The following is a 21,344-nucleotide window of genomic DNA, read 5'->3' as shown; positions in this document are numbered from 1 at the left end:
ACGTGCTAACTGGGTGCGGGAGTTCTATGTTATCATGTCCACCATCAACTGGGACGAACCTCACCCCATTATCCACATTCGGGGAGTTAATATCCCCCTGAACGCCACTGCTATAAATGAGGTACTAGAGTTGCCTAAGGCCTTGAATGCTGAGTACGAGACTAAGTTGAGGGAGATAGATCTGGGCTGGCTGAGGGACACACTGGTGGAGCCTGCACGCTGGGACAGGGTCTATTGGTCTACTGCTAAGGGTATTACTAGTGCAGACTGGTCACCAAATGCTAAAAGGTGGCTTCACTTGGTCACTAGGAGGATTCACCCATCGGGAAATCGCACGGACATGACATTTCTTCGGGCCTTGGTGGTGGCGTGCTCGGTGCAGGGTATATAGCTGAATGTGGGGGCGCAGATTATCTAGGAGTGGAAAATGTTCTACCGGGGTAACAAGAAGGATTTCTTTCTACCGAGATTTATCACTGCGCTGTGCAAACAAACGGGGTTGCCACTTCTAGATATTGATGAGGTACTTCATATGAATCCCCCACTTCACCCTCTTTTGGTTAGACATGTCTCTACTTCTCAAAGAAAAAGGAGGAGGACGGACAGGGCCAGCAACACTCAGGCAGCCGTGGAGTTGGACGATAAGGGAGGCAACAACAATCATCCCATCGAGTCCCAGCCTCCACTCTCAGCTGCATAGGTAGAGGAGGACTTGGGAGCTATCCGGAGGAGAATGGGGTGCCGTATTGCTGACACCACTCCGGTTCCCCCCAGCACTACCCTAGAGCTTGAGATGCTCCGTCGCAAGCTGCTCTAGGAGAGTAGGAAAAGTCTGGCGAGGGACCGTCTGCTAGTTCGGATATGGAAGGCGGTGAAAATCATGTTCACTTGCGTTACCCCCGGGCAGGAGATTCCCATAGTCATAAGGGAGATTTCAACTAGTTCTCTTGTCTGGAGAAGGCCATGACAGGCCTGGTGCCCCCGGAGGATCTAGACTCTGACGATGACACTTCCCAGTCCCAGGGTTCTTGATTGTTTCTTCGCCCCTCTTGGGCTTGTAATTTAGGACAAATCTTTACCTTATTTTTATCTTTTCGCCTTTCTTAATGTTTTGTAAGCACATGGATGCTAGTTTTTGCTGTTTGACACAGTCGATATTTAAATATTAAGGTTATGACTTCCTGCTCTATTGCTGAGCACTAATTGACTTGTAGGGGTTAGTTCAGATACCATTCGGGGTTGAAATTTGTGATTAGGAAAAATTGGAGAGACAGGGCTGAAATTTTGTCTCACCTTGTCCTGCTCTGGCGGCCAAACCTTGGCGGGAAAATTCCCGCCTCAGCGGCCAAAATGGAAACAAAACCCCTGCCAACAATTTTTCTGGGGTTCTTTTTCTTTCCCAAATCCCCCCAAAGGTTTGCAGCTATAACACTGGCATTTTTAGAGTACTTCCCTTAGCTAGATAGTTGATATCTACCCCGAGTCAATCTCAGCAATACACACCTAACTTGTTCTCCTTAATTCAACACCACAACTTACACATCCCCAGGATACACCCAGACACTCACACGATCCTTAGTCAAGCACAAGACGTCCAATTTTGGTTTACGAATCACCTAATGACTCATCTATACCCTTCTCTCGAACTTAGTCAGGACTTTCTTTTCACAACGAGCTTCACGATACATTTACAACTTGCATAACTTCAATAACTAGGCAAACATATTGCACATATAAAGTTCAGATACACATTTACTGTGCACATAATCACATCGTCACATTCAAGCAATTACAGCCTTCACATTCATAATTATTTCTGACAACAAGAAGCATGCATTCACAGTTTCCAAGATGCAATTCACAGACAAGTCCAAATTATTAGTTAGTTCGCTCCATGGATGACCACCCTTGATCATCCATGTAATTACAAAACCCCTAGGGTCAGATACTAATTGGGACCTTCTTAGTTCCAATTTGCTCTGCTTGTGGCCCCTCAGTCGTGACCACGACGTCCGATTTACTTTGTTAAGATACTAATTGGAATCGGGAGATATCAATTGGACCCAACTCATACAACAAGCGACACATGCACGAAAGGAGAGAATAAGTGGAACAACTTCCTAGAATGTTTCCTACATTCCTAAAGATTAGATATGGACGTCAACACACCAATCCGCAAGAGTCTAGTCCACATTTTGCTCTTGTACTGGAGACCGGCAACTTAGCCTCTGATACCAATTTGTCATGACCCAACCCACCGGACCATTCGGGCACCCACTTTAATACCTAAGTAGGAGAACCCTCATATCCCAATAGTTAAACATGCAGAAAATTAACGATAAACTAAAATAAAATATACTAACAAAATTTTATAAATAAGAACGTTTAACACAATTTTTGTTAAGACTTATAAAGTAATTAACACCTCTAAGGATCTAGTCTAAACAGGTACAAGAGCTACTAAGAGTACAAATTGGGCATAATAATATATGACACAGCTCCCACCATGCGAAAGGAAAAATAAAAGCTGCTGGAGATTTATTTGTCTTCACCTAATGAAACGTCACCGACCCTGCATCCAGACTATGCCTAAAAGGCCTAGCAAGAATAGTATCAGTACAAAACCACACATATTGGTAGACATCATTGGTCAACCCGATGCCCACCGCATAATATAAGAAATAAACTAGCAATAACATGCAAATAACCACTCGTTTCTCCACCTTTACCCTCTTTGAATACTGCAGAATTACACCAGCACCCTTACTACTAATTCTGATCCAATCAACCCACCTCACTAGGTTCTTAAACATAGCCTAGCCATTCTAACTCATAGAAGAGTCCACAATTACAACCACCAACATTTCCATGAACAAATGATCCCTCACGAAATGTTTTTGCTTTTGCTTGATCTTACCTAGTCTTTGCCACCTGGTGCCTTTCATCAAAGCTTCCTAACCTCTAACCACGAATCTCTTGCAACACACGGACCACATTTCTCCCAATACTAACAACTCTTGAACCCTTGGCCCTTCTCAGCTCGTTCAACAACGAGATATATAATGGATAAATCAACATAATAGAAGAAACATATATATATGTCATCACCTTCTTTTAACCCATCCGAGTAATATAACATCAATTATCACTTAAGAACACGTACAACTTGATTTGCAATTATGTCAAGTCATTAGTCCTCTCATGGAACTCAAACCCAAATTGTTAGCATACCGAAACGTGGTACCTGATCCAATATTTATGTCGGAACATGGAAACCGATCTAATATTTATGCCGGAACGTGTCAATCGATCCAATATAGTATGTCGGAATGCAACACCCGATCCATTCAACAACCACATTCACAGTCACGTATATTCTCACAATCATACATCATATCATGATTCATGGTATACCTCATGCAATTATTTACATATACGATCAATATGATCTATAACGCAATGTTTGCAAGCATACATGCATTACAACTAAGTAAGCGCAAACATATATCACCCAATCATAGATTCGCAACCATCACCTACGAAGTATTCATAACCATACATCACAAAGACTAGAACTCGACCATACTTAGCCCTAGTTCATCATCTAAGGCTTCTTCATATGAATTTACTCTTCTTTTGTTCGGTGCATAAGGGCCTATGCATAGTTCCTACCATTGATTTACATTAAATTACCTAGTGAGCACAAATTTATAACTACTCAATCAATAAAACCTAGCCTACTTGGGCGCCAAGCAGTTGCACGGGGTGTTGGCTTCGATTCTTATTTCTGGGCTTCGTGATGGTATTATTGACTGGAAAGACGCAATTCATCGACCTCCTTATGCTAGAAATCTCCTTCTCATTCCTTCCCAAACTTACAACAGCTTTTTCGAGGTTTCTAGGGTGGTTTACGTCTAAATTAGGTATTTTAGGAAGAAGGAGGAAATAATATTTTGCGTTATTTACATTTTGCCTCGCCTATTCCGCTCTGGCGCCAACTTATCCCGTTGTGGCACCACGCCCTAGCGGCATCTGGCCACCCTAGCGGTACAGTAGCCCAGAATTTCCCAAATTTTTTATTTTCCTAAGTAACAACGGTTTGGGTCGTTATAGGAAATGACGGATCATAGGGTATTTTATGGGTCGTAGTAAACACTCGTAGAAGTGGGACAAGACTTGGTGAAATTTTGAGTTTAAAGTTGAGGTCTACGGATGGGGACTACATACCGTAGGAAGTTTGATGATCCATAGAAGTGTGTCGTAGGATTTACCCAAGATTTTAGGCCCCATTTACTCAACCTATGGTTGACCAGTACGGTCCGTAGGAATTCTTACGAACCATAGGGTCTGTACGAAAAAATATTTTAAAGGGTATTTGGGTCTTTTCCTATGTACCAAATACCTATACTACATCGTTTTAACCTATAAATAGACCATATAACTGATTTAAATCCTAAAATTGACCTATTCTGTTTCATTCTCCCAAAATCCCCAAAATTCTCTCAAGTTTCTCTACCAAGATCAAAGAAGAAGAAGCTAGGGTTTCCAAATCAAGTCTCTTTTTTCACCATTGTTTTGGGCTTCAAAAAAAAGGTATGTGGGAGTTCATCAATGGGTTCCATTCTCCCATTGAGTCCCAAAGATTGCTCCAATTCTCCAATTCAATTCCAATTAGGTTTTCATTCAATTCCTCATGGGTTCTATTTGTATGGATTATATTGTATGATTTTGATCTTATTATGAAAGTTTTTACTTAATTACATTCTTTTAAATCAATTTCATATGAACTCATGCATGATACATTATTTTGACTATGAACCCCAGAAGGTTGTGCATTTATGAAGGAATTATGAATCTATGATGATGTTTTCATGAACGATATGCATGATTTATGAAAAGGAATGTTTTATGATCTACGTTGATTTAAGATTAGCATAAACTAAATTGTGAAAGGTTTTCTCACATTAAGGGATCATGGTTTGTTGAAAGGTTTTATCACACGTGCATGATTCAAGATTCAAGAATCTATTCTATGATGTTTTTAGTTTGGATTAGTAACATAATTGTGTTTTTACATGTATGATGATGTGTTCACATTTATGACTGATTCTGTTGAGATTTTACTTAGCACCGAGAGGATATTGAGATGGAGACTCTCCTATTAGTAAAGGTCGGGTCTCTAGTAGTAATCTTCTTGTCCCTAACTACATGACCCCGTATGTTGTCTTAAGTGACATAGCTAGTGGGATCCACCTAGATAGAAGTTAAGGTCCTTGCCTTGGCAAGTAAGGACTTCTCTTTTCGGTGGCAAGACACTGGATTCTATGTTATTGCTCATGTGGTCTATGTCGGTTAATAGTAAATATCCTACAAAATCCACTAAGTTGTTCCTAAAATATTTTATGAAGCTTTCCTTATGATTTAAGATGCATTGACCATGTTCAAGTTTTATGATGCTTTTTAAAGGCTTCTACTATGTTTTCGATTATGTCCCCTTATTATCATGTTTCATGTTTTTGTGCATATCCCTCATACATAGTATATTCCATGTACTAACACATATTTGTGCCTTCATTGTTCACTAATGTAGGGTGTAACGCTTCCACTCCTCCCACTCGTGGCTAGTTGATCACTAAAACATTTGAAGACTTGGTGAGTCCTCATAGTCCGAGGACCCATGTTGCCTTTATTATTTTCAACTGTCTTTACTTTTCAGATGTTGTACTTGGTGTACAGGTTAAGTCTCAACCACTTCTTTGATGTACTAGATGGTTTGTCATGACTATGAGAGATTTTCGCTTTTAATGTCAAACTCTTTTATTCATATGATACTCTTTACTTTTATCTATTACAATGTGTATATGTATGTCAAGTGACTTGTGTAGGGCCTTTTGAGATCTTATATGTCATGTCATGTCATGTCTAGGGTGTACTTTGGGTCATGTGACATAATCTTGATATTTGTATTCAGTGTACATGATAATTGTTCTTGATGATCATGATACTAGTGAATGTTATTCGTGATACTTGATAATTGTGAATGACATATTTGATACTTGTTGGTTGGTGAATTGTGATGATTGAACTATAATTGGTAAACCTTGTGAATTGTGTATTGTAAAGCTGTTAGGTTGACTTCTATGAAGGTTGTAGTTGAGGTGGTTCGGTTGGGATGATTGGAGTACTCGTATTCTACCTTAGTTTTTCCTTGTTTAGTGGGTTTCTTGTTGAGTATCGTGTTGTTCAGTACTTTTCTTCTTCACTTGTAGAGGTTTCGAGCCTGGACCCGTGTGACCTTTCTTCTTCATCTATTTCTAAGGCTTCTTAGAATACATTGAGAGGTACTTGCTTGTCATTCTGGCAGGCCCTCTTGTTCCTTACTTTATGTTTTGTTGTATTCAAGAAACAAAGACATTGAGACTTATATTATCTTTCAAATTCTGTATTATTATAATAGTGGCTTGTACAGGTGACAACCAAGTTTTGGGGTTATTTTAGAATGGCTAAGTTTTTCATTTTTATGCTTTTATTGTCTTATTTTTTCGCTTTTCTTTCGTATTGTTTGGTTTGAGGCTGACTTGTCTTGGTGGGATAGACAAGTGCCATCACATCAGTTTTTGGGTCGTGAAAAATAGTATCAGAGTTCTAGATTCATAGGTATCAGGTGTGTACAAGTCAAGTCTAAGTAGAGTCTCGATGATCGGTATGGAGACGTCTGTACTTACATTCGATAGGCTTAGAAGACTGTTAGGAAACTTCCTTTTATTCAACATTTCTTATCATGCATGATTACCTTCATTAGTGCTCAGCTACCACGTGTTATTTTGACATATGTCGAGGACCAAAGCTTCCAGTTTCAGTGGTAGGGGGAGGCAGTCCCCGAGGTAGTTTTTGAGACCCCAGCTAGGGGTAGGGGTAGGGATTGAGCTAGAGCTCGTTCTAGTGGAGTAGCATTGGCTAGAGTTCGTGCTCATGGAGCGGCACCAGCTAGAGGTTGATCTAGAGAGGTCTCCCCTTAGCCACAAGTTGAGGTTGTTGAGGACTAGGTTCCTCCGGAGTTTACAACTCTTTTGTTTCTGGATACCTTGTTGAGGATGTTGGGTGTGTTGGAGAACTTCTCTCAGGGTGGTGCGACCAGTACACCGTACTATTTTGAGAGTGACTAAACAACAAACACACCAACGATTAATTTACATGTTAAAAAATGGAGTACTCGAACTCGTGATTTCTTCATAAAATTAATTATTGTAATTTTATTTATAACTTTTACAAACTTTTACCTGACTAGATGGAAAAAAAAGGTACTAGTAGAAGGGGAGGATTTATCGTCAAAGATTTTATGGAATGGTAAGTACTCAATTCTTTTTTAACCAGATGTTTCGAGTTCAAGTAACATATATACTTTTGGAAGGAAATATTTTACCCCCAAAGTGGAACGTGTGAATTCAAATACCGTACATAAGGTGTGAAATCCAAAAGAGAAAAAATGCCATGAACATCACATAGTTACTGGGAAGTAAAGGTGAGATATTAAATGAAAACTTAACAAGACAAATAATAGAGAATTTGGTATAGTACAATATGCAAGCATGAATAGTAGTAGTGGGGTCAAAATTACAGTGGGAGTAAAAATAAAAGGAAAAGTGTAATATTTGCTTTTGGAATTTTCTCTGCAATTGATTAAGTGGAATCATGTTCTGTATTAGGAAATCTCCTTTGTTACCAGTTCTGTTGCTAGTATTGTTTAGTAATAAGCCTTTTCTCCACTCTCAAGTCTGAACTCTGTTATATATATATATATATATATATATATATATATATATATATATATATATATATATATAGACTAGTCTTCGCGGGTTTATGCGAATTTTCTCCGCAACCGGCCCGTCCCACCCCATTGTCATCTCTAGGCTGAAAGAATAATAATGGAGAATTTGGTATATGAAAATGAAAACTAAAGAAGTAGTGGGGTTAAAAATGACAACATTATTAAAGTGGGAGTGTTTGATTAGATTTCATTTCAAAAAATTTGACTCCATATGGCAGAAAAAGAAATGTAGATAAAAAGTAAAAGCAATGTTTGATTTTGGAATTTTCTCTCCAATTGATTAAGTGAGTCATGTTGAAGCCCTTGTTCTCTACTCAACTTTTGTTGTTTTTCAAACTCTTGGAAATTTTGGAAGTTGAATTCTAGAGTAAGCTTTATTATTCCTTTTATGGATAATAATATTATATATCTCACCTCCGAGGTAGAGATAAAGTTTGCGTACACTCTACCCTCTTTAGATCAAGTAGCTCTCCTCCTATACATAACTCTATCACTGAGTTGTTATCAAATAGCTCTCCTCCAGGATTACAAGTGTGTTATACTTATGCATAAAGTTGACAAAAAGATCAAGGCGGAGGGAATACATTGGTTAGAAGGAGAATGTGTATTGAGACATATTTGTCCGCTGTTTGTAAGTGGAAATCTGGATTATTCCGACCTTCTAAGTTTTCGATTTATTTGTGCGTTTTGTTGCAAGAAAGGATAAGCATTCCTCCTTTAGTATCTATAAAGAGTTTATCTTTGTTGTATAACTCTAGTGTTTTGGTTTTTATTTAATACTGCATTTGTTATGGTACAGAGTGAGATTGGAAAAATGTTGGTTTTGTTCCTCAACTGTAAATCCAGGCCATGGTATTCAATTTGTTCGAAAAGTTATGATCTTTCTGGTTGTCTCTTTTATGGCACACTGCGTTATCGAGACACAATTCAAATAAGATGTAGTTTTGAAGGACAACTAAAAATTCCTTTCTTGCTGTTAATATGTATAAACAATTTATCCAGATTCTACCAGGTAATACGTTAATGTAACAAACACACTAGTATGGTGAACGGAAATGATAGAAAGAGACATTATCCACCAGGGTCAAGGTCTTGGGAGCTCGAGCACATCGATGGTTGATAATAAAATTAGATGGGGCTTGATTGTATGCCCTGGAAGAAAGCAACATTGATGGTAATTAGTTACTACTATATATAATTCAAATACAGAAATTTATACAAGGTAAAAATCTACACAATTCTGCCTAACCAAAAAAGAAAGGCAACAGAGTTTAGAACGTAGAATGCAAGATGACATGAGAAAATAAATCTACATATTAGCTGTTAAATATAATGAAAGAAGAATTTAGAACCAAAGGCGGATGCCAAATTTAAAGTTTACAGAATCCCACATTCACCTCAAGTTTAAATCACAATCAACTATTTTCTAGATATTACTAATACATATACAAGATCTATGGGCAATAGCTAGTGGGTTGACATGAATCGATAGGTTACAATAATGTAGATCCGCCTCTGCTTGTTACCTCCATCACGAGTGTAGGTATGATGTGATGTTCGAGGTTTTAGTTGCATTATTTCATTGAGTACTTACTACCCTCATAAATTCTGCCATGACTAGGTTGCATTGCTAGCATTTTGTTCCTGGAGGAAAAAGAGATGCAAAAGAAAAGAGAGATGAGTATCTTATTAAGTAAAAGAAAGTTGACGAACTTAAATAACGATAGAAGTAGAACCTAATTATAATATGTAGCAATTAGTGGGACAAGACAAACCTTGTAATTGAACCTCTGTTGTGTCCATTTATTCAGATCATCTACTTTAACCTCATAATTAAAAGGGAAATTCACACTTTCAAGAATCGGTGTACTCATAGATATTTCATGTTGGATAAACATCTTCATTTCAGGGCAGTCATAAATATCCACACTTCTGAGAAATGGAAACTCAAGAGCATTGTTTGTCAGAAAGAAATGCCCCAGCTTAGGCAGATTGCGTAGGCTCAGCTTTTGCAACCGGGGAAATAAGGTCATGATTCCTTCTCCTATTTGTTCCTCTTTTATGATCACTTCTTCCATTGATTGGCAATCTGAAATCGCTAGTAACCCTAGATTCAGAAGACCTCTGGCAACTGATAGAGACATCAAGTTTCTTAATTTTTCACAATCTGATACTGCCAGGATTTGAAGTTTGTTAAAGTAGGCAGTTGGAAGTTGGTGAGAGCATAGAGCACTTATGTTGCTAGCCCACCTTATAATTAGATTTTCTAGGTTGGGACAAGAAACTTGCAAATGTTGAAGTATCAAACTTTATTGTATTTTGTTGCACATACACTTGGAGCTCTTGGCCTCAATCATAATAATATTTTTGTATTACCAAATGTTTATCCTACTTCAATATGAAAAAACTAATATTAAAAATATTTCTTATTTTACTATAATTATCTAAATAAAAATTAATGGTTGATTTACTTTGATCTTATATATATGACATATTTATCCATTAAAAGGGTTTATGAAATTATTCTATTTTAATTTACAAACTGAGATTAAGAAGAATAAAATTATTTCCTATGTTTTTTTATTAGTTAAGTTGATTTTAAAATAAAGAAAACAAGAATACATTTCTTTGAAAGTAATATTTTTTATTAGGAATAAGATTTTCTTAAAAAGAATAGAAATAATATAATTATTCGGAACAGAGTATTTTTGACCCATTTAGTAACAATTGGGACATTTTTAGACCAAAGTATCAATGGCAAGGACATTTTTTGACTATACTATAAATGAAGAACATTTGTTTTATCATTTCACGTAGATTAAGAGAATTGTGTACCCTTTTTCAAAAAATAAATTACAATATAGCTTGAAACAAAATAGTCTTGAATTTGTTCTTACTTTTTTCTTCTTTTTCCATAGCTATTTATTTTCACACTAAAAGAATGAAATACGATTATGAAACTCAAATAATGATAAGTTAATAGATGTCTAAGGAGATATTTAAAACTTAAAAATACCGGTTGAATATACAAAAGTAAAAAAAAAAAAATTAAAATTATTGGAGAAAATGGATATATGTGAGCAATAGACTTTGTATAAGTAAATATGGCAAGTAAAAGGTAACATTTTGATGATAAGAAGCAAACCTTTTCATGAAAAAGAGGATTTGAGTGAGTGAAGGAGTTGTTGGGTGTAGGCCAGAAATTTTGAAACTTAGGTAATCCACCTAAGTACATATTCTGTAACCGAGGGAACTCAATGCCCTCGATAGTGGCACTGCAAAAGTGAGTGAGACATTCGAGAGATGCAAGGTTCAAATAAGATAAATTAGGGAACTTGATTACTTCATATGTCATCTTCAATAAATGTGTCACTAAATCACATTTGAAGATGTTTAGATGTTTCACATTCTGAAATTCATTCAGTTGCAACTCAGTCAACACATTATTAGAGCCCTTTCCGCTTGAAAGTACAAGTTCGCTCTCCTTCAATATGTGGCAGATCCAATCCCCTAATGGGGCAGTATCCGTCACCTCTAAAGCAATATTCTTGTCGTAACGACCATTGGGCAGCATCTCACTGTCAGCTTGTCAACCCAGTCTAAGAGTGTACCGTGTCAAATTGGACCAAAGATCAAAGTTAATGTAGATCGCATTGCTACAACATTTACGTAATGTCAGTACATTCAATTTTGATAAGGATTCCACTTCCCTCAAATCTACTACTCCCGCCATAAGTAGTTCCTCCAGTTGACCTAGTTTTGATAACACCCCTGCTGAAATCCTTTTAACTGTTGTATTCTCATTCCAAAACTCTAACATAATTAGCTTGCTCAATTTTCCTATCTCCTTTGGCAGCTCATCTAACTCACAATCTCTTATGTTGAGAATTTTTAATTCGACAAGTTCCCCTATAAAGGATATGTCATCCAAGCTTAAATTACTCACGCACAGCGTTCTCAGACTTGACAACCTCCGAATCGATGATGGAAAAGACATAATGGACTCCACAAATCTGTCCCCTCAGGCTCAAGACATTGAGGTTAATCATTTCATCAAAAAAATCCTTCTGTAATTTGTATGGATCTTCAAAACAGAGTTTCAACATTAAAAGCTTCAGTTTTGGACAAAATATTGGTCTAGGATGCTCATCAAATTTATTTGCAACAATGGACATGTGACTGAAATGCTCATAAGAAGTTCTTCTTGGGAACTCTTTCTAGTTAAGATCGTGACTTACCATAAAGTTATGCTCTCCCTCAGATACTTATAGCCACATCACGGACCACATCATGCATTTTCAAATGATTTTTGTCAAAACGACCTTGGTATAACAAGAAACAATCTAACAATATTTCTAATAGAAGACACACCCTATTTCTTGCTCCTTGTATATTTTTAATTCCCGAAAAGATGTCAAGCCCCATTCCAATTCTAACCAATTCTTCACTCCAAATATCACGATCTTCGTCGAACAAAGAACAAAACAAAAAGAGGTACTTTGCTTCATTCTCTCCCAAGTGGTCGTAGCTTAGCCTCAGAGATTTATGCACCTTTGTGTGCACTCTAGGGATATTTTTTGGTTCTGCATCACGTAATTGTATAAAGGCATCTTCCCATGAAGGCTTAGTTTTACGCTTTAGTGCTCCTGAAACTGTAATAATTGCAAATGGCAACCCCTTGCATTCTTTGTCAACCTTTTTTGCTGTGTCATGAATAGACGAAATGTCAACTGAATCACCAGCTTTCTCCTTGAAAAGGCACCATGCTTCCTTTTCAGATAACATTCCAACATCCATGATATTCTGAGCTTCCATTGCCTCACAAACATTTCGGGAATGCGTTGTCAATATCACTTTGCACCAATGGTTCTGGTTACTACCGCTGGGAATTCCAAGTTTATCTAGATCATGAAGATCCTCCCAAACATCATCCAAGATGATAATGGTGCGGCTGTTCTGATCCATTAACCTTGTACGCAGTCAATTTCCACGACTCAACATATCATCCCCTTCTAATGTCAGCCCGACTCCTCTTGCGATCTCATCCCTGAATTCTCTTCAACTCGGGTTGTTGACTGACAGTTACCATGATAACATCATTGAACAACCTTTCTTGTTTTGCCTTTTGTCTGATTTTCTCAGCCAGTGTTGTCTTACCAACACCACCCAGACCACATACCCCAATCATAGTGACCCCGTCATCTCTCAAAGCTGCCATGACCTCTTCCTCTTTTAATTTTCTGGAGTCATACACCTCATCATTTTAACTAGGTATAACCTCACTTTGAACTGGATGATCGTAGGAGAAAGCATTAGGATTGGTGCCTTCATTTCGAAGATCAATCAACTCCCCTGCAATTTTCTTAGCTTTCTTGCTTAGGGAGTAACGTGACTTCAAGTTTGGACACCAACCATATCTTTCAACCTCAATTCTACGTCGTTGTATTACAGCTGCCACATCTTCAGTAGTGGTATATCAACATTCCTTAACCAAGCCTCGCCATTGGCTGAAATGTGTTTTAAGTTTCTCCGTGCATCTTCCGCTCTCCGCTGCACCTCACTTTTGATATTCTTTAGCTTCTCAGATTCTTTATCCATACATCTCATGTTACTCTTGTAGTAAACTAAATACCCAATCTCTCGTGCAACTGGCTGCATCAAGCAACATGCAACTCTTTCCACTAAAATAGATAAGAACTCCATAGATAGTTTAGTAGTAAGCCTTTTTTCAACTATCAAGTCTGAACTTTTTGCTTTCTAATTCTCTCTTTTTGACTGGTGGAAATGAAGAATTTGGTATGAAAATGAAATATGAGATAGCAGAATTAGAGAATTTTTTATATGAAAATGAAAGCTAAAAGAGCAGCAATGAAGAAGTTGGTATTGAAATGAAATATGATAGAGCGGTGGAGAATTTGGTATGAAAATGAAATATTAGAGAGTGGAAATGGAGAATTTGGTATGAAAATGAAATATGAGATAGTGGAATTGGAGAATTTTTGTATGAAATGAAAGCTAAAAGAGCAGCAATGAAGAATTAGGTATGAAAATGAAATATGAGAGAGTGAAAATGGAGAATTTGGTATGAAAATCAAAGAGTAGTAATGTTGGAGAATTTGGTGTGAAAATGAAAGCTAAAAGAAAAGCAATGTAGAATTTGGTATGAAAATCAATGCTTGAGAGAGGTAATGGAGAGTTTGATTTTGTTATTCCAAGCAACAAATTCACAAAGATTTATAAGCGCATTCATGTTAAGAGTGGGGTCAAAATAATATCATTTAAAATGAGAGTATTTATTAGCTAATATTTTAAAGTAGTGAACATCTGATTCCATATCTTCCTTCACTCAAACTCATGTTACAACTTTCCTAAAATATATGCTTTCTTGCAATGACAGACACTATAAAGAAGAAAAAAAGGAAAAGTAATTGTTGCTTTTTGGAATTTTCCATTTGCATGCCAAGTACTCAAAGATCAAACTTTGTCCATACATCCTCTCCAATTTTTGACAAAGTATATCCTTTCCGGTTTTTTCCTATCTGCCTAAACTTTGGTGGACAGAGTTATCTGGTAGGAATTTATTTTAAATGTGATGATTATTATAAAATAGACACTCGATTTTTTATGCTGCTGGTACAAGCTAGAGGAATCACTCGTGAGACCAGGGTTCAAATCCAGTTAGAACCCCTATTTCTCTTTTCTTTCAATTAAAAAAAAATAGGCACTCGATTATTTATGACAAAGAAACTTGAAGCTGCGACCCTAGTCGCTACCCTTGGGGTACGAACATGGTAATATTTGAACTTCACATAATGATTAAGAGAATAATAATTGACATGATTATTTTACCACATTCCCCCTGCTAATTCATGTTTAGTATTAGTTCATGATAAATGAGTTGGGAATAAGTAATTAATGTTAAGGATAAAACATGAAAAAAATAATTATTTTTTCTTAATATGTTAAAAGTGATAATGTAAAAGTGAAAATATCATATATTACTAAAAGTGAAAACAAAAAAAGTTAAAAGTTGAAATACCATCTTACCCTTACACTAAATAAAAACATTATGAAATAGCTAATCAATTAATTATTAAATAGTAATTATATAATATTATTATTATATTACACTAAATTCTAAAAGTGGAAAGGTGTTAAGTCAAAAATTCAAAGAACAAATATTCATAGATTTTAAGTTTTTCTTGTCCATTTTGGAGTTAAGGTATGATTGTCCAAAATAAATTTGATATGCAACCCATATTTTTATGTAATTTTGTATCATTTTGCATTGTTATGAAATTTGATATGCAACCCATATTTTTATGTAATTTTGTATCATTTTGCATGAACTCCCAACTTGAATGAAAAATTACTATAATACCCCTAACTTAGGTTGTAATTTTTTCAATACGTTGTGACTTTTTTCAAAGGATTGTGATTTTTCGATGAGTTGTGAATTGTCCAAAAAGTTGTGACTTTTTCAATAAGTTGTGACTTTTCCAAAGGGTTGTGACTTCTCAGAAAGGTCACGACTTTTTAGATAAGACACAAATAGATTGTGAGGAAGTTTGCTTCAAAATAGTTATTACTATATAAACATTACCCTTTCGTTTTACTTATTTATTATTTCTTAATATTTCAATATTTTAAACGAAGAAAAGTTCATATGACTTGTAATAACGCCAGTTGAAGTTTGTAGTAGTTTAATATTTATTTAATACATAGCTAATTTTTATGAGATAAATATTTTCATTAATGTAAATCTATATTTATATTTGGGTAGGTATTTGTATTTAAATTAAAGTATTATATATGTCACGAATGTATTATCAAGTTAACAAGATCTTCTAACATCAAAATATATTATTTTAAAATGTTCCGAATTTTTTTTTATTAAAAAAAAAACTCACAACATATGTGAAAGTATGTGAATATATATGAATCATTTAAAAAATTTATTTACAAAATAAATTTTATATTCAGTAATATGAAATAAACATTTACATTTTGTCCCTACACTAAATTAAAATCAAATAACTATTAATAAAATAGTAACATGAATTAAAAGTCCTATTTATTTATGTAAATATAAAATTTATTAGAAATTCGGCTATTGTACATTAATTCTTTAGTTATAACATTATAAATTCTCTTAGTTATTACTAATTATTGAAAATGTTAGTCACACTCTTTTACATTCTTAGTTATAATATTATGAATTCCATAGTTATTACATTAATAATTTCTAAATTTCATCTTTTCTTATATTAACTTTTGACCAATAATTTTTCATATTATTATACCGCCCCTATATATGTGATAACACGATGCTATTATTTTCCTTTAACGAATCATGCTTGCTTGAGTAAATTGAAAATCGTTTACAAGTATATAAACTATATCTTTGTTGGTGTAAGATGAACATGTGATTATTTATATGAATCTACAGATAGAATATATTCTTAAATTTTAAATTTTAGTTTTTCCAGTAAATAAAAGGAAACATTTCTAAGTTAACCATGAAAAATAAGATAACGATCTTTGATTTATGTACACAGTCAATCAAGAAGTCAAATATGAGAGTCAACAACAAGAACGTCATCTATTATGTTATAACTTATAAAATAAAAATTAATATACAAAAAAAAGTTCTAAAGAAAAATGTAGTTATTCTCTTCACATGTTCATATGCCATCTGAACAGTTTAATATGGAATACATGTGCAACGAACATCTGGTTAGATTACAAGAAAAATACACAACATATATCGTCTATAATGTAATATTAGTGAGATACGACTAATTACATGATTGAACCCCATCAAATTGAAATAAATATATACATTATTATAGTTACCTAATAATAATAATAATATAATATATATATATATGACGATGCACATTGAACATTCACAAAAAAAACTACAATATTATTTTGTGATAAGCTTATTATTCAAATATTCGCTTAAATAAGAAATACTATTTACTATAACATATATTTTTTGAATTGGTAATCACATGCAACACACGTGTCAAAAAACTAGTATCATTAAAAGTGGAATGCTCCAACCTTCAAAGTTGAATTACCATTTTACCCTCCACTAAATCAAAATATGGTTACTTAATTTGTTAAATATTAATATTTTAATTACATAATAATATACATGAAACCCTACAACTATACTTTAATTCTTGTGTTATGTCATTATAATTATAATTGATTAGATTAATTAATTTACTAAAAGTAGAAGACAAAACAATGTATGTAACTCTTCCAATAAAGTGACTCCTTGAATTTTGAAACCAAAAATAAAATTTATGTGCATGATTCAATGTGTCTCATTATTGAAAATTTTCCAATTCAGTGACTCTTTGAATTTTGAAACCAAAAATAAAATTTATGTGTCATGATTCAATGTGTCTCATTATTGAATTTTGGGAGGTGAAAAGACAATTAAATATCACTATAAATACCAGTAAATTATAGCCACAATATGCTTGTCCCTAGATTATCATATTCTTTTCTTTTTGGCCATCTATGGTTCTCTAATCTTCTTTCTTGATAATGATATATCATATCGTCAATAAGCTAATTGAGAAGAAGAACAAATGACATCATTTTGAAGTTAGCTTTCTTACCATAGAATATAGTTGAAGTTAAAGTATAAGAGATGAAATCATGAAAAAGAGAAGTTTTCTTACAGTAGAATAGTTGAACTTAGAAGTATAGAAGAGAGGACCTATACCTTGAGATATTTTGTTTATTAGCTCATAATTTTAAGTTTTCTTTTCCATTTTGGTGTCAAGGTATGGTTTTCCAAATTAAATTTGGTATGCAATCCACATTTTTATGTAATTCTTGTATCATTTTGCACTGTTGTGGGAATTTATTTTTATTTGTCATTGTGTTATTGTCCTTGTAAGTGATACTTAATCGACAAAACTTCTATTAATGTATGATGAGTTTGATAATACTTGAATAATTTATACAATATGCTCAGATATCCATATTGTCAATTGTCTAAATTCAAATTAATTTAAATAAAGTTTGCTAAAAAATTGCTACTTAGAATGAAAGATTTTAATTGTGTTACTTTATAGTCTATCTAATATATTGTTGCAAACACATACATATATTGTTCATTTTCACCCTTTTTGTTTTATTTTTAGTTTTTCTATAATTTGTTTGAATGAGATTAACAACTAAATTTTCAAATAAAAATGAGAGTTCCATTTATATTTGTGTGACACTAAGACTAATAATTTCTTAAATATGAGAAATCTATATATATATATATATATATATATATATATATATATATATATATTGATGGTAGTTTTCTGCAGTGTTAAAACTCAAATCGTTGGTGCGAGACAATTTTGCTTTTGGACATTTTGATTGTAATATTATAAGAATGGAGTAATTAAGCTTCATTTTGTTTAAATTTTAGTAATATAAATCAGCAAGATTATTCAACATTCTACTTGAAATATATTGTTCAAGAGTAACATTATACCGTCTTTGCAATTGTTTTATATTGTTGCAACATATATTTTCACATGGAAAGTTGTATTTTCACTTTCAAATTGGAAACACTTACACATGTATGTTGTACTAATATTCATGTCATTTTAGAAAGTTTGAAATACTTGATAGGAATACACGTGCAACACACATGTCCATAACTAGTATTTTTTAAATAGTGAACAAATAAAAGCGAATAGATAAAATATTTGAGAACAAATCACAAGTCTATTCCAAACCAATCTAACTCATTTGTTAATTTTGGATAATAATATTATTTCAAATAGATTATCCTTAATAATTGAAATATAGAAATAATTTCAAAGTTTTCTTCTCCTGTGAGAGCGTTACATTAGAGTAATGCTAAAAGGTCATAAAAATTTGGCCAGAAATATAACATATCTATAGTATCCTTATTTCAATTTTTTGCATTTATTCCCCCAATACTCTTCCCTCCAAAACAAAACTAACTTCTTTTCTATTTCCCAAACTCTTTGAACTACTAAAATACAAACTCTTTTGCTACCAAGGGAAATGAAAAGTGTTTTTGTGTATGTATAGTTCATTCGATTTATTTTTAAAAATAAATATTGTTCAGTTAATTAAAAAATTGTAGAAAAATTGTACGCTTTAGTTAAAAACTATTTTTGTAATTTCGTTTTAATACATTAATATTTTTTCATTACTATACCATACAAATTATGTTCTACATATACATAACCTACACTCCCTCCTCTACCCCTAACCCTCCCCCGAACTCAATTATGTTCATAATGTACCAATGCATACCTTTGAAAAGTTATTTTTTCACTTAAAATAAATCTCTTTGTTGAAAAAGACAATTAAATTTCTCATTAATAATAACTACAAATGACTATCTTATCTACTTAGGATTATACTTTATTATTTTGTAATACAAATTTAGTAAATTATAGTAATTAAGTGTAGATTCAAAAAAATATAATTATTTTTTTTCCTTAAATATAATCAACTAAATAGATAAGTCTATATAATAGATGTTTTTCAAGAGAAAAAACACTATAATTTTGGAAATTAGATATTTATAAAAAAAAAATTGATGGTAAGACATTTTTAACTATGCCATGAATAACACATTAATTTTTTTTATTATAATCATTTCAAATAAGAATTAACATATATGAAAATTGATAAAATTATTTCACTAATTTTAACAATGAATACAAAATTCAGTTACTCCAATAATACTAATTAAGAAGATATTTCAAAACAAATAAATAAAAGATTACTCAATACCTAATTATCAATTGTAATACTTTAAAATAGATGTATTTTATGTAGGATACTATATTAAATTACAATATGTTTAATGTATATAAATAAAGTATAACATAATTAGGATATACATTAAAATATTACCAAATGGTATCTTTAATAAAGGATAAAATAAAAATCAATAAAATTGTTGCCAAATGGTATCTCTACTAAAGGATAATATGAAAAAAAGAATAAAAAAAATAATTGAGAAAATAATAAAATAGAAAATAAAATAAGTAATGAGAACGAACAAAAATAATTTATTTCGATTCTTTAAAAAGTGAAAATATAGAAAGAGAGAAAGACAAAAGAAGATAAACGAACACAAAATAGAAATACTAAATTATTACCAAATTGAATCTCAAATAAAGAATAAAATAAACAAAGAATAAAAAAAAATAAAAGAGAAAATAAAATTAATAAATGAGAAAAGAATAAAAGAGAAAATAAAAATAATAAATGAGAAAGAACAAAAGAAATTAATGATAGGACATAAAAAAAGAATTTTACACAAATCTCATAGTGTTAAGAGCTAATTACATCTTATCCCTACTCTTTTTCAAATTACGAAAATCCCTTAAATTTGGTGGAATCTGAATACATCCCAAAACATCCAGATACATCGCATCCCAATTTCAGATACATCCCTCAATGTCTCGATACATCACTTCTCGATTTCAAAGACATCACTCAACGTCCCAATCGATACATCATGTAAACTGATGTATCCGAGAATTCGATACATCGCGTAAACTGATGTATCCGATTGATACACCGCGTAAAGTTATGTATATGAAAATATGAGAGAGCGGAAATTTTTGTAATTTTTTCAAATGATAGGGAATTTTAAAGAATATGGTAAAATAAATTGTGTATTTAGGTATGTTTATCAAAAAAAAAAAAAGAGAAAAAAAATGGGGGGACGGGCTGTATGTTTTCTTGAGAGAATGTGTATTTCTTTCATTAGTTTGGATGAGGTATGAACATGTAATTATTTTGAATTTTATAGTCCATTTATGTAGTGACCCCTTTTTTATATAGATAAAATAAAAGTGGAAAGTTAATGTGCTGTTAGAATTTTTTTGATTTTTTTTTTCTTTTTTCATTATTTTTTAATATGTAGTTTAGTAGGAGTAGATAATGTCAAGATTATATTTGACGACCCAAAACGAGTTATGAGTGCCACCCATTCATAACCTTTTTAGTGGGCGAACCAAAGAATTCAAATTCCAATTTATTTTAGTTATTCAACTTATGAAATACGATAATAATGCGGAAACTCAAATCTTTTTGAAGAGAGAAGTGGGAATCTACTAGAGTCTATTACATATCATTCCAAAAACTTGAAAGTCATCACATCAAGGACATCTAATTCCCAAATACTAATTTTGAGAGTATCAAAGACACCCTAATAGATAAATGAAATAGCTTGTGTCTGAAATGTAGGGACATCATGTCATGACTGAGAAAATCCAACACGAGTTAGAAGGAATAGTTCACCCTGAAATTTGATGAGCTGGAGACTGGCTAGAGCCGAGGGCGAGTCGAAGTTGCTGGTACACTTGCTGCACTCCACAAAAGGAAAACGAAAAATAAAACAAGTAAGAGTCAGCACAGGGAAATATGTACTGAGTAGATATCATCGACTGACTCAAAATAGAAACTAATGTACATAAAGTAATAACATGGAATC

The 21,344-nt window shown here is 33.3% G+C and overlaps 3 protein-coding genes across 3 annotated transcripts; all 3 read right to left on the bottom strand.

Annotated features, from left to right (window-relative positions):
• Nucleotides 1-9,448: 9,448 nt before the first annotated feature.
• On the bottom strand, nt 9,449-11,405 carry LOC125812441 (disease resistance protein RPS2-like). Its single transcript, XM_049491930.1, has 3 exons — nt 11,213-11,405; nt 9,607-10,004; nt 9,449-9,475 (listed from the first exon to the last, which is right to left on the bottom strand). Exons 1-3 carry the CDS (start codon nt 11,403-11,405, stop codon nt 9,449-9,451), a joined length of 618 nt encoding a protein of 205 aa, XP_049347887.1.
• A 364-nt stretch (nt 11,406-11,769) lies between these two features.
• On the bottom strand, nt 11,770-12,796 carry LOC125812440 (disease resistance protein UNI-like). Its single transcript, XM_049491928.1, has 2 exons — nt 12,269-12,796; nt 11,770-11,898 (listed from the first exon to the last, which is right to left on the bottom strand). The coding sequence occupies exons 1-2, from the start codon at nt 12,794-12,796 to the stop codon at nt 11,770-11,772; spliced, it is 657 nt and encodes a 218-aa protein (XP_049347885.1).
• A 76-nt stretch (nt 12,797-12,872) lies between these two features.
• Nucleotides 12,873-13,534, bottom strand: LOC125812439 (probable disease resistance protein At5g04720). Its single transcript, XM_049491927.1, has 2 exons — nt 13,281-13,534; nt 12,873-13,071 (listed from the first exon to the last, which is right to left on the bottom strand). Exons 1-2 carry the CDS (start codon nt 13,532-13,534, stop codon nt 12,873-12,875), a joined length of 453 nt encoding a protein of 150 aa, XP_049347884.1.
• Nucleotides 13,535-21,344: the final 7,810 nt, after the last annotated feature.

This window comes from Solanum verrucosum, unplaced genomic scaffold, assembly GCF_900185275.1.
Source record: "Solanum verrucosum unplaced genomic scaffold, falcon-dt-bn FXZP01000159.1, whole genome shotgun sequence".
In the NCBI taxonomy this organism is placed as follows: Eukaryota; Viridiplantae; Streptophyta; class Magnoliopsida; order Solanales; family Solanaceae; genus Solanum; species Solanum verrucosum.
This window is presented reverse-complemented; position numbering and strand designations above follow the sequence as displayed.